Here is a 13,014-nt window from a genome sequence, read left to right as displayed (position 1 = left end):
CCTAACATCGGGAACACGTTTTCTGCCTCAAGCGTATGCAAACCCTGAATCATCTTATATGTTTCAATAAGATCCCTTCTCATCCTAAATTCCAAAGTATACAAGCCCAGCCGCTCCATTCTATCAACATATGACAGTCCCGCCATCCCGGGAATTAACCTCGTGAACCTACGCTGCACTCCCCCAATATCAAGAATGTCCTTCCTCAAATTTGGAGACTAAAACTACACACAATACTCCAGGTGTGGTCTCACTAGGGCCATGTACAACTGCAGAAGGACCTCTTTGCTACCATACTCAACTCCTCTTGTTATTAAGGCTAACATGCCATTCGCTTTCTTCACTGCCTGCTGTACCTGCATGCTTACTTTCAGTGACTGATGAACAAGGACCCCCAGATCCCGTTGTACTTCCCCTTTTCCCAACTTGACACCATTTAGATAATAATCTGCCACCTAAGCAGATAACCTCACATTTATTAACATGAAACTGCATCTGCCATGCACCTGCCCACTCACCCAACCCGTTAATCCCTATTCTTTGTTCCCTGTCTGCCAACAACTTTTCTATCCATGTCAGCACCTTACACCCGACTCCATGTACTCTACTTTTGCCCACTAATCTCCTATGTGGGACCTTATCAAATGCTTTCTGAAAGTCCAGGTACACTACATCCACTGGCTCTCCCTTGTCATTTCCCTAGTTACACCCTCAAAAAATTCCAGAAGATGAGTCAAGCATGATTTCCCCTTCGTAAATCCATGCTGACTCGGACCGATCCTGTTACTGCTATCCAAATGTGCTGCTATTTCATCTTTTATAATTGATTAACTCCAGCATCTTCCCCTCCACCAATGTCAGGCTAACTGGTCTATAATTCCCCGTTTTCTCTATCCCGCCTTTCTTAAAATGTGGGATAACATTAGCTTCCCTCTAATCCACAGGAACTAATCCTGAATCTATAGAACATTGGAAAATGATCACCAATGCGTCCACTATTTCTAGAGCCATTTCCTTAAGTACCCTGTGATCCAGACCATCAGGCCCTGGGGATTTATCAGCCTTCAGTCCCATCAGTCTACCCAGCACCATTTCCTGCCTAATGTGAATTTCCTTCAGTTCCTCCGTCACCCTAGATCCTCTGGCCACTTGTCCATCAGGGAGATTGTCTGTGTCCTCCTCAGTGATCGCAGATCCAAAGTACCTGTTCAACTCATCTGCCATTTCCTTGTTCCCCATAATAAATTTGACCTTTTCAGTCTTCAAGGGTCCAATTTCGGTCTTAACTAATTTTTTCCTGTTCACATACCTAAATAACTTTTACTATCCTCCTTTATATTCTTGGCTAGCTTACCTTCGTACCTCATCTTTTCTCCCCGTATTGCCTTTTAATTATCTTCATTTGCTCTTTAAAAGTTACCCAATCTGCTGGCTTCCCACTCATCTTTGCTATGTTATCCTTGTTCTTTTATTTTTGTACTGCCCCTGACTTCCCTTGTCAGCAACGGTCACCCCTTACTCCCCTTGGAATCTTCCTTCCTCTTTGGAATGAACTGATCCTGCACCTTCTGTATTATTCCCAGAAATACCTGCCATTGTTGTTCCACTGTCATCCCTGCTAGGGTATCTTTCCAGTCAACTTTAGCCAGCTCCTCCCTCCCCTTTGTTCAACTATAATACTGACACCCCCGATTTACCCTTCTCCCTCTCAAACACCATATTATGATCACTACCTCCTAATGGCTCCTTTACCTCGACTTACCTTATCAAATCCGGTTCATTTCACAACACTAAATCCAGAATTGCTTTCTCCCTGGTAGGCTCCAGTACAAGCTGCTCTAAGAATCCATCACGGATGCACACCACAAACTCCCTTTCTTGGGGTCCAGTACCAACCTGATTTTCCCAGTCTACCTGCATGTTGAAATCTCCCATAACAACCGTAGCATTACCTTTACGACATGCCAATTTTAAGTCTTGATTTAACTTGCACCCTATATCCAGGCTACTGTTTGGGGGCCTGTATATAGCTCCCATTAGGGTCTTTTTATCCTTACAATTTCCCTGTTCTATCCACGGAACTGGACAGAAGCTAGTTTTGTTCCTTTGTTTCAAAGGGCAGCTTACATAATCTATGAAATTTTATGGAAGTGATCCTCACATCCGTGGTAGGGAAACTATTGGATAGGATTCTGCACGATAGGATTTCAAAGCGAATGGGCTAATTAGGTGGAAGAGTGTTATTCTGGCTTGAGTTCTGTGACCAGTGGAGTTCTGTGAGGGATCAGCGCTGTTGTTTGCAATTATATACATGGGTTGGGCATAAATGTAGAATGGGTTGGTTAGTAAGTTTGCATAAGACACCAAGATTGCTGGAGTTGTGGACTGTGAGAAAGGTTGTCAGAGTATACAGTGGGATATAGATCAGCTACAGTAATGGGCAGAAATATGGCAGAGAGTATTTAACATGAGAAGTGAGATGTCGAGCAAGGCGAAAGTAAACAGTTAATTGCAAGACCCTTAACAGCAATGCCCTATAGAGGGATCATGGGGGTCCAAGTCCATAAATAGTGGTAAAGGCAGAGTATTGTATTCTTCTCTTCATCTTTTACAGGGCTTTGAGAATAAGTGTCAGAAAGTTATGTAGCAGGTTTATAGGACTTTGGTTAAAACGCGTTTTTTTCCTTCCTTGTCCTGGTTATATTTGGTTGGAGTGCAAGCTTTCGCTGAAGAATCGTTCCGACGGGCGTTCTGTGTTTTGTTTTTTTTTTTAAAATCGCCCGACAAGTTCAGCGCTGGAGTAATTTTAAAATCAGCTTCAAAAGCCGTCAACGCCGACAACGGGGACGGATTTCAGGTACGGGGCAGGTAAACAAAAGCAGTTTATTTTATGTATAAAAGTGCTCCTTAAGATGCCTTTAATTCACATTTTAAGTTGTGAAACGGTGATTTTTTTCCCCATACGAACCGGCAGTATTTTTCATGCCGATTCAGTTTAAATTCACCGCAAACCGCAACGTTCCAAATGGTCGCGTTCCAGAAAAACCCACTCGCAAGATCATTTAAATGGCCATTCATTTACAGGTAATAAACATTCCTTCCATTTGGCCTCTAAATCCATGATATTTGAGATTTAAAAATTATGTTATATTGTGAATTCTTGTGTGAATGGTATTTGGACACTTAGGCTATTTAAAAATGTTAATCTATTCTTAAGAAATTGATAGATGTTTAGATCTAGTAATTGAATTTTGTAATTAGCTACAATTAGGTAACTAACTAATTATATGCTTTAATTTCAAGTCATCTAAGTAAGATTGTTTCATATTTGTTTCAGAATGCTTCAATCAATAATAACTGAACATTTCTTTCAGTTCTCTTAATTTTTAAGAAAGGCATGGGCTTTTGACTGTCCTCGGTCACAGCTTTTGTGTTAAGTCAATGGAAAAGCATTAGGGAACAAGATGCTAATTTCCGAGTATGAAGACGGCCGTAACTTTTTTAATACTGAAGATATTAAAGTGAATTAGGTGTCAAATTAAACTTTTTTTTTGCTTTATCTGATGGGATAAATTACAGACTTGATTTTTAAACTCTCAAAATTTTGTAACATTGCTACATTTAGACACCAAGCTTTACCACACGGATTGGTTGAAAGCAACCTTGATAAATATTATCTGGCATTTCTTTATTACCAAAATACCGTTGCTGTTACCAAGTCTATGGAATGGGATGAACTCAGTCATGTCCTTTACATAGCCAACTACCACATTTCTGAAGAAACCAAAACATGGAAACCAGAGTACTAGCAAAAAACAGACAATCCATGGGTCAAATATCCCTTCAATGTGCATTAAATAACCAATGATTTCAAAGTGCAGCTTTAGACTTGTTTTGGGAGATAACTAAACATAACAGGCCTACACGATGACAAAACAGCCTATTTGCATATAAACCCAATGCTTTCAGTGATATACCTATCTTTTGTATTTCAATTTGCAAAACAGGAACTAAAAATGCATCTGCTGCCACCAGTCAGCTAATTTAAGTTTCCCAAATTTCCAAAGCTCTAATAAACAAATTCATTTGTGCTTTATTGCAAAAGCAAATAATTTTAGGCAAAGAGAAAATGCATGTAACTTTCTGTACTCTTCACATTATTTGGACAACAATGTCCCATTTTTGAAAGGTATGAAAGTTTTTGAATAATCTTGTGATCATATATTGATCATAACTACACTGTCCACAACGAAGCATTTACTTTTTTTTTTTTAAAAAGGAAAATTAAAAAAGAGAAGAGGTCCACCAATCTACTATGTGGTGTACATACCACCCAAAAGGCCGCACTGAAACAATAAGGACAACATTTTAACAAGTATATAACTCCAAGATAAATATTTAAGTAATGCCCATTGATAAATTTTACCTTCACGCCATGACCAACATCATCCAGTACAGTATAGTCAATTGGCTTCCGAATGTATCTCACTGGTCGTTCAACGCTGGCTGGTGCTATGATCTTATGAGTCCTTGATGTGTTCTTGTTGGTAGTCAGAATGCCTATCTCTCGGCGTGCCACCTTTTCTTTATGGATATCCACAGTCTAATTACAAGAGAAAAGAGAATTAATATTTCCAAATGTCTTTTCACTCTTCTGCCCCACTCTCCCTCAGAATGCATTGAAATTAGGACAGACTGGTTTTGCCCAATGAGCAAATATCAACTTTCCATTGAAAATAAAAATGTAAGGACCATATATTGCTGATAATTTTTTTTTAAACAAAAAAAAACAATATTAGCATTTAAAAAGAGTAATTATTCGCTTTTTACGAGAGTTAAAAAGCATGAAAGCAGCACTAGAGCCCAACTTGCCCACACCGAACATACATGTCCCATCTACACGTCCCATTTGCCTACATTTGGCCCATATCCCAACTAAATCTGTACATAGAAACATAGAAAATAGGTGCAGGAGTAGGCCATTCGGCCCTTCGAGCCTGCACCTCCATTCAATAGGATCATGGCTGATCATCCAACTCAGTATCCTGTACCTGCCTTCTCTCCATACCCCCTGATCCCTTTCACCACAAGGGCCACATCTAACTCCCTCTTAAATATAGCCAATGAACTGGCCTCAACTACATTCTGTGGCAGAGAATTCCACAGATTCACCACTCTTAAAAAAAAAAAAAAAAGTTTTTCTCATCTCAGTCCTAAAAGATTTCCCCTTTATCCTTAAACTGTGACCCCTTGTTCTGGACTTTCCCAACATCGGGAACAATCTTCCTGCATCTAGCCTGTCCAACCCCTTAAGAATTTTGTAAGTTTCTATAAGATCCCCCCTCAATCTTCTAAAATCTAGCGAGTACAAGCCAAGTCTATCCAGTCTTTCTTCATGTGAAAGTCCTGACTTCCCAGGAATCAGTCTGGTGAACCTTCTCTGTACTCCCTCTATGGCAACAATGTCCTTCCTCAGATTTGGAGACCAAAACTGTACGCAATACTCCAGGTGTGGTCTCACCAAGACCATGTACAACTGCAGTAGAACCTCCCTGCTCCTATACTCAAATATTTTTGCTATGAATGCTAACATACCATTCGCTTTCTTCACTGCCTGCTGCACCTGCATGCCCACTTTCAATGACTGATGTACCTGTCTGAATGTTCTTAAACTTTGTAATAGTACATGACTCAACTACCTCCTCTGGCAGCTCATTCTGTACACCCATCACCCTTCGTGTAAAAAAAACTACTCCTCATTGATAAAATACATCTCTTGATGCTCCTGAACACATCATCAGTGATGTAACCTGGGGTCATTGGTCATTCGAGTCTTTCAACATCATACCCCTTTGCCCAGGCGACCCAGCCGTGGTTGATCAGACCACAACTTGCGTTCAGGTGGCATTCGCTACTCCCCATGGACCTCCTCTCCTGATCCAGAGCCATCTCAAGTCCTTCTCCGCTGCCTCTGCGATGTTTTTGATAGCTCTTCTCCTCTCTATTCCGTTGATGCCCAGTGCATTCAAGACTTTGTAGAGCAATTGCCCTGCAAAACCTCTGCAGCCAACCTCCCACGGCACTGTCAGTTCCAACAAGACGATGTTTTTCATTGCCTTGGAGATCAGGAGGATGTCTGGCCTCAGGGTGGTCGTGACGATGTGCCATGGGAACTTCAGTTGTTTCACCAGGTCTACAGAAAGCTGCCAGTCCTGTGCAGTCGTCAGGATTCCTGACGGATTCCTGGCTGCTGTGGTTCTTGGCAGCTGCACTCCGGCCTTCACTAAGATGATCATCTGGGTGATGGGGTGTGCTCCTCTGCAGCTGCTGATTCCCATGTGATGACTTCTGCAATGGGTTTAAGAACCTGGTCATGACGCCAGGTATACAGGCCCTGCCCAAGGGCCTTTGGGCAGCAGCTCAGGATGTGTTCCAATGTCCCCTTGCCTGAGCATTGCGGGCAAACGGAGATTCCGCTTTGCCCCAGATGAAGAGGTTTGATGGGCTGGGCAGGACACCGTACACTGCCTGGACCAGGAACTTGATATGCTGTGGTTCAGCTTGCCAGAGCTCAGTTCATGTGACTTTTCGATCCGTAGCCTGCTCCCACCTTGTCCAGGCTCCCTGCTGCCTCAAGCCAACTGCTCTGGTAGACCTCTTCTCCTCCATTGCTGCCCTCACTTCCTCCTGGACCAGCCTGCACCTCTCCTTCCCCTTGGCCTTGTTAAACTGAGTAGTTGGGAAGATTCCCAGACCTGCTCTTCCCCGAGTCACTGCTTACACCTGGACTCTGTGGCGTATCCGAGACTCCGCTTGCAGCACAGCTTCGCCGGCTCTCCACTTCCTCCCAGTTTTCACCTCTACCCCTGCCCGAGCCACCTTGGGGTCACTGGAGTCCCTGTACAGCATCACCTCTCTGGCCCGAGTCACCTTAAACTCCTCCTCCAGGGACTTCAGCAGCAGCTGGAGCTTGATGTTATTTCCTGGGCAATCCCAGCCACCTCCTGAGGAAACTGCTGACTTTCCTCTCCCAGCTCTCTACCATGGAGATTGGGACTTCATAAACAAGCAGTGGCCAGAGTATCCTTGGCAGTATTCCATGCTGGTAAATCCACGCCTTGAACTTGCCAGGAAGCCCCGACCAGTCCACCGCTCTCAACCAGCTCCTCAGCTCCTGACAGGTTGCCTGGACTGATGCTGTATCCTTCAGGCTGCTGTTAAAAACTTTGCCAAGGCTCTTCACTGGCCTTTCGGAGACAGTTGGGATTGGTGTCACTTCGATGCTGAAGCAGAACCTGTCCATGACTTTGCCCTTCAGCACCAGTGACCTTGATTTTCCTGGCTTAAACTTCATCCTTGCCCATCCAATCAGTTTCCCCAACCCCTGCAGGATCCACCTGCCTCCTGACACCGACTCAGTGGTGACAGTCAGGTCATCCATGAAGACTCAGATTGGTGGTTGGCCCACTACTAACTTGGTCCAAGGGCCCCGGCAGTCTGCTCAGCAGACTTGACGATCATGTTCATCGCCATGGTAAAAAGGATCACAGAGATGGTACAGCCTGCAATGATCCCAATCACCAGCCTGTGCCACTCTGATGTTACTGACCCTGCAGAGACTCTCATGCTGAACTGGTTGCAATAGTCCAGGATGAGATCTGCCACTTGGCCCGGCACATGATGACCCTTAGATTCATATTAAATCTATCCTCCTCATGTTAAGTCCATGTTCTCCAGTTCTTGGTTGTGTTTACCCGATCAACAGTACATTCAGAAAGTAATTGAGACCCCTACACTTTTTCCACATTTTGTTACGTTACAGCCTTATTTTAAAATGGATTGAATTATTTTTTTTTAATCATCAATCTACACACAATACCCCAGAATGAAGAAGTGAAAACAGGCGTTTTGAAATTTTTGCACAGTAATTAAAAGAAATAACTGAAATATCACATTTACATAAGTATTCAGACCCTTTGCTATGACACTCAAAATTGAGCTTAGGTTCATCCTGTTTCCATTGATTATCCTTGAGATGTTTTTACAACTTGATTGGAGTCCACCAGTGGTAAATTAAATTGATTGGACATGATTTGGAAAGGCACACACCTGTCTATAGATCCCACAGTTGACAGTGCATGTCAGAGCAAAAACCAAGTCATGAAGATGAAGGAATTTTCCGTAGACCTCCGAGACAGGATTGGGTCAAGACACAGATCTGGGGAAGGGTATAAAACAATTTCTGCAGCATTGCTGGTCCCGGAAGAGCACAGTGGCCTCCGTCATTCTTAAATGGAAGAACTTTGGAGAACTTCATAGAGCTGGCCACCCGGCCAAACTGAGCAATCGGGGGAGAAGGGCAAGAAGCCGATGGTCACTGACGGAGCTCCAGCGTTCCTCTGTGGAGATGGGCGAACCTTCCGGAAGGACAACTATATCTGCAGCATTCCATCAATCAGGCCTTTATGGTAGAGTGGCCGGACAGAAGCCACAGTGAAAGACACATGACAGCCCGCTTGTAGTTTGCCAATAGGGTCGTTTTCTCTGGTGCTCTGGTCTGATGAAACCAAGATTGAACTCTTTGGCCTGAATGCCAAGCTTTATGTCTGGAGGAAACCAGGCACCGCTCATCACCTGGCCATTACCATACCTATGGTGAAGCATGGTGGTGGAAGCATCGAGCTGTGGGGATGTTTTTCAGCGGCAGGAACTGGGAGACTAGTCAGGATCAAGGGAAAGATGAATGGAGCAAAGTACCGAGAGATCCTTGATGAAAACCTGCTCCAGAGCATTCTGGACCTCAGACTGGGGTGGAGGTTCACCTTTCAACAGGACAACGACCCTAAGCACACAGCCAAGGCATCCCCATCCGAACTGGCTTAACCAAATCCAGGTGTGCCAAGCTTGTAGTGTTATACCCAAGAAGACTCGAGGCTGTAATCGCTGCCAAAGGTGCCTCAACACAGTACAGGTGCACAACCTTTTATCCGAAAGCCTTGGGACCAGACACTTGTCGGATTTCAGACATTTTCGGATTTCAGAATGGAAGATTTTTAGCGTAGATTAGGTAGGTAGCGCGGGCGGCTTGAAAAGTCTGGAGCTGCTGCCTCCTCCCGGGTGACCGGGAGACTCATTGCATAAATGTTAGTCAGTTAGTTTGGAGGGATTTTGTGTGGTGGTGGTGGAGTAAAAAAAAGGGGGAAACTTTAATTCAAGTTTGGTCGGCGAACCTCGCGGAGCTAGGGGCTGTAACGTAACAAAAATGTGCGCGCTCTCCAAATCCAGTGCCGCCCGCGGTCGGACGGGGTCGGGAGTCGAAGCGCTGGGATACGGGCAATGCCTTACCGGGTCGCTGTGCGGCAAGCTCCGGAACGCTGTGGCCGCCGCACACACAACATCATGAGCGTCGCTGGATTTGGAGCCGCGGAGTTGGGGGCTCCGTCCGGCCGCGGGGCGGCGCCGGTTGGAGCTCCAACCCCGGCAACTCTACCCCTGGCTGCCCGGCTCCAAATCCAGCGACGCTCCGCGATATTGTGTGTCGCCGGCCACAGCGCTCCGGAGCTTGCCGCACGGCGACCCGGTAAGGCATTGCCCGCTCCCCGCTGGTTTCCCAGCGCTGCGACGCTGCCCTCCCGAGTGCGGAGCTGGCAACCGCGCTGGATTTTGGAGCGCCTCGCAGCCATTTTAGAGTTGCCGGGTTTGAGCTACAACTGGCGCCGCCCGCAGCCCCCACTGGCCACAGCGCTGCGGAGCTTACTGCACGGCGACCCGGTAAGGCATTGACCGCTCCCCGCCTCTCCGACCAGGTAGGGGACTAAGAATTAAAGTTTACCCCTTCACCCCCCTTCACATAAAAGCCCTCCAAACTAACTGACTAACATTTAAGCAATGATTTACAGACGTTTAAGCGTCTCCCGGTCTCCGGTGAGGAGGCAGCCGCTACAGTAGTACAGACCTGGGTTGACCGTGGGTCGTTTTGGGTCAAGTTTGGCGCCAAACGCGAGCTTTGGTGCGCAGACGACATCTGGAAAAAATGGCCGGTTTTCGGAGCTTTTCGGTTTCTGGAACACCGGATAAAAGGTTGTGCAACTGTACTGAGAAAGGGTCTGAATACTTGTGTAAATGTAATATTTCAGTTATTTCTTTTTAATTACTTTGCACAGAGTTCTAAACACCTGTTCTCACACTGTATTCCTTTCATGATTTTGTACACCTCTATAAGATCACCTCTCATCCTCCTGCCCTCAAAGGAATAAGGTCTAGATTGCTCAACCTCTCCCTAGAGCTCAGGCCCTTGAGTTCTGGCAACATCCTCTCGGCACCCTTTTCAGTTTGAGAACATCTTTCCAATAACATGGTGCACAAAACTGAACATAACTGCAACATGTCCTCCCAACTTCTGTACTCAATACTCTAAATCCAATTTAACTGCAAGGTAGTCTTGCAGCATGTGCAAAGTTAAATATTCAGGCAGAGATTTCAAAATTATTTAAATATTTGGTAACTGAATGTTAATTTGCTTACATTTGATATGCTATTTATAATGGATGAGTATTTTAGAAATTAATTATCACATAAGTTTGGAAGTCAACATATATTAGAAAAATATGTTCAAAGAAACATCAAAGAGGTCCCTTGAGGAATATAGCGAGTGTACAAGAGTACTTATATAACCATATAACAATTACAGCACGGAAACAGGCCATCTAGACCCTTCTAGTCCGTGCCGAACACATAATCTCCCCTAGTCCCATATACCTGCACTCAGACCATAACCCTCCATTCCCTTCCCGTCCATATAAATATCCAATTTATTTTTAAATGATAAAAACGAACCTGCCTCCACCACCTTCACTGGAAGCTCATTCCACACAGCCACCATTCTCTGAGTAAAGAAGTTCCCCCTCATGTTACCCCTAAACTTCTGTCCCTTAATTCTCAAGTCATGTCCTCTTGTTTGAATCTTCCCTATTCTCAAAGGGAAAAGCTGATCCACATCAACTCTGTCTATCCCTCTCATCATTTTAAAGACCTCTATCAAGTCCCCCCCCTTAACCTTCTGCGCTCCAAAGAATAAAGCCCTAACTTGTTCAACCTTTCTCTGTAACTTAGTTGCTGAAACCCAGGCAACATGCTAGTAAATCTCCTCTGTACTCCCTCTATTTTGTTGACATCCTTCCTATAATTAGGCGACCAAAATTGTACACCATACTCCAAAATTGGCCTCACCAATGCCTTGTACAATTTTAACATTACATCCCAACTTCTATACTCAATGCTCTGATCTATAAAGGCCAGCACACCAAAAGCTTTCTTTACCACCCTACCTACATGAGATTCCACTTTCAGGGAACTGTGCACAGTTATTCCCAGATCCCTCTGTTCACCTGCATTCTTCAATTCCCTACCATTTACCATGTACGTCCTATTTTGATTTGTCCTGCCAAGATGTAGTACCTCACACCTATCAGCATTAAACTCCATCTGCCATCTTTCAGCCCACTCTTCCAACTGGCATAAATCTCTCTGTAGACTTTGAAAATCTACTTCATTATCCACAACCCCACCTATCTTAGTATCATCTACATACTTACTAATCCAATTTACCACACCATCATCCAGATCATTGATGTACATGACAAACAACAGTGGACCCAACACAGATCCCTGAGGCACCCCACTAGTCACTGGCCTCCAACCTGACAAACAACCATCCACCATTACTCTCTGGCATCTCCCATTCAGCCACTGTTGAATCCATCTTGCTACTCCACCATTAATACCCAACCATTGAACCTTCTTAACCAACCTTCCATGAGGAACCTTGTCAAAGGCCTTACTGAAGTCCATATATACAACATCCACTGCTTTACCCTCATCAATTTCCCGAGTAACCTCTTCAAAAAATTCAAGAAGCTTAGTCAAACATGACCTTCCAGGCACAAATCCATGTTGACTGTTCCTAATCAGACCCTGTTTATTCAGATGCTTATAAATATAAATTAGGAAGGCAAAAATAAATCCTTGGCAAGCAAGATTAAGGAGAAAACCCAAGTTATTCTGACAGTATATGAGAAGGAGAATGCTGCAAGAGTGGGTATCCTTTAAAACCATAGGGGTAATTGCTTTATTCAACAAGGATGATAATGTGAATAGCAAGTTTCGGGAGGGATACAATGACAGTTTGGAGCACGTCAGTATTAAGAGCCGGTGGTGCTAGAGGTCTTGGAATGCTGAAGGATTAACAACTTATGAACAATGCGATCTATTCCAGAATACTTTTGGAAATGAGATTACTGGTGCCTCAGAATTTGCGTCTTATTTAGTCCCAGGTGAGATGCCTGAAGACTGGAAGAGAGCTATTGCTGTTCCTTTATTAAATAATGATAGCATTAAATAATGAAGCCAGGTAACAAAGTTAATGTCAGTTGCCCATCTAGAAGTGGGAAGGAAAAAGTTAGAGAAAGACAGGCCCCATCTACAATCGTCCCACCTGTCTGCGTTAGGCCCATCTCCCTCTAAATCTCTCCTATCCATGTACCTGCACAAATGTTTCCTAAACATTGCAATAGTACCTACCTCAACTCTCTCCTCCGGCAGTTGATTCCATACACTCACCAACCTTTGTGTAAAAATGTTACCCGTCAGGTTCCTATTAAATCTTCTCCCCTCATCCTACACTTATGCCTCTCGACTCCCCTACTCTGGCCAAAAGACTTTGTGCAATAACCCGATCTATTCCTCTCATGATTTTGCACACCTCTATAAGATCGTCCCTCGTCCTCCTGCACTCCAGATCCTGCCTGACTAATTTGATTGGGATTTTTGAGAAGGTAACAAAGGAAATTGAAGGCAGGACAGTAAAAACCTTGTCTATGAAGGACACCCCAGCTTATGGTCAGTAGATAACAATGGGAGGAAGATCCTCCTGAACCTTATAATGTGTGCTTTCAAGCTGGAAGCAGTGGATAAGGAAGGACTGTGGGGAAAAAAATCCTTGATTTATGTTGGCTG

At 44.3% G+C, this 13,014-nt stretch overlaps 1 protein-coding gene across 9 annotated transcripts in view; it reads right to left on the bottom strand.

Moving 5' to 3' along the window:
- The window catches only part of abi1a (abl-interactor 1a), a 114,558-nt gene that overhangs the window by 48,169 nt on the left and 53,375 nt on the right, over positions 1-13,014 (bottom strand). For all 9 annotated transcript variants that reach the window (XM_055652082.1, XM_055652104.1, XM_055652130.1 and 6 more), the window contains exon 3: positions 4,427-4,603. In XM_055652082.1, the coding sequence (XP_055508057.1) occupies positions 4,427-4,603 (177 nt within the window). The remainder of the gene's footprint in view (positions 1-4,426; positions 4,604-13,014) is intronic.

The sequence above is a fragment of the Leucoraja erinacea genome, chromosome 2 (assembly GCF_028641065.1).
Source record: "Leucoraja erinacea ecotype New England chromosome 2, Leri_hhj_1, whole genome shotgun sequence".
In the NCBI taxonomy this organism is placed as follows: domain Eukaryota; kingdom Metazoa; phylum Chordata; class Chondrichthyes; order Rajiformes; family Rajidae; genus Leucoraja; species Leucoraja erinaceus.
Note: the sequence above shows the minus strand (reverse complement) of the source record. Positions and strands in the feature narration are given on the sequence as shown.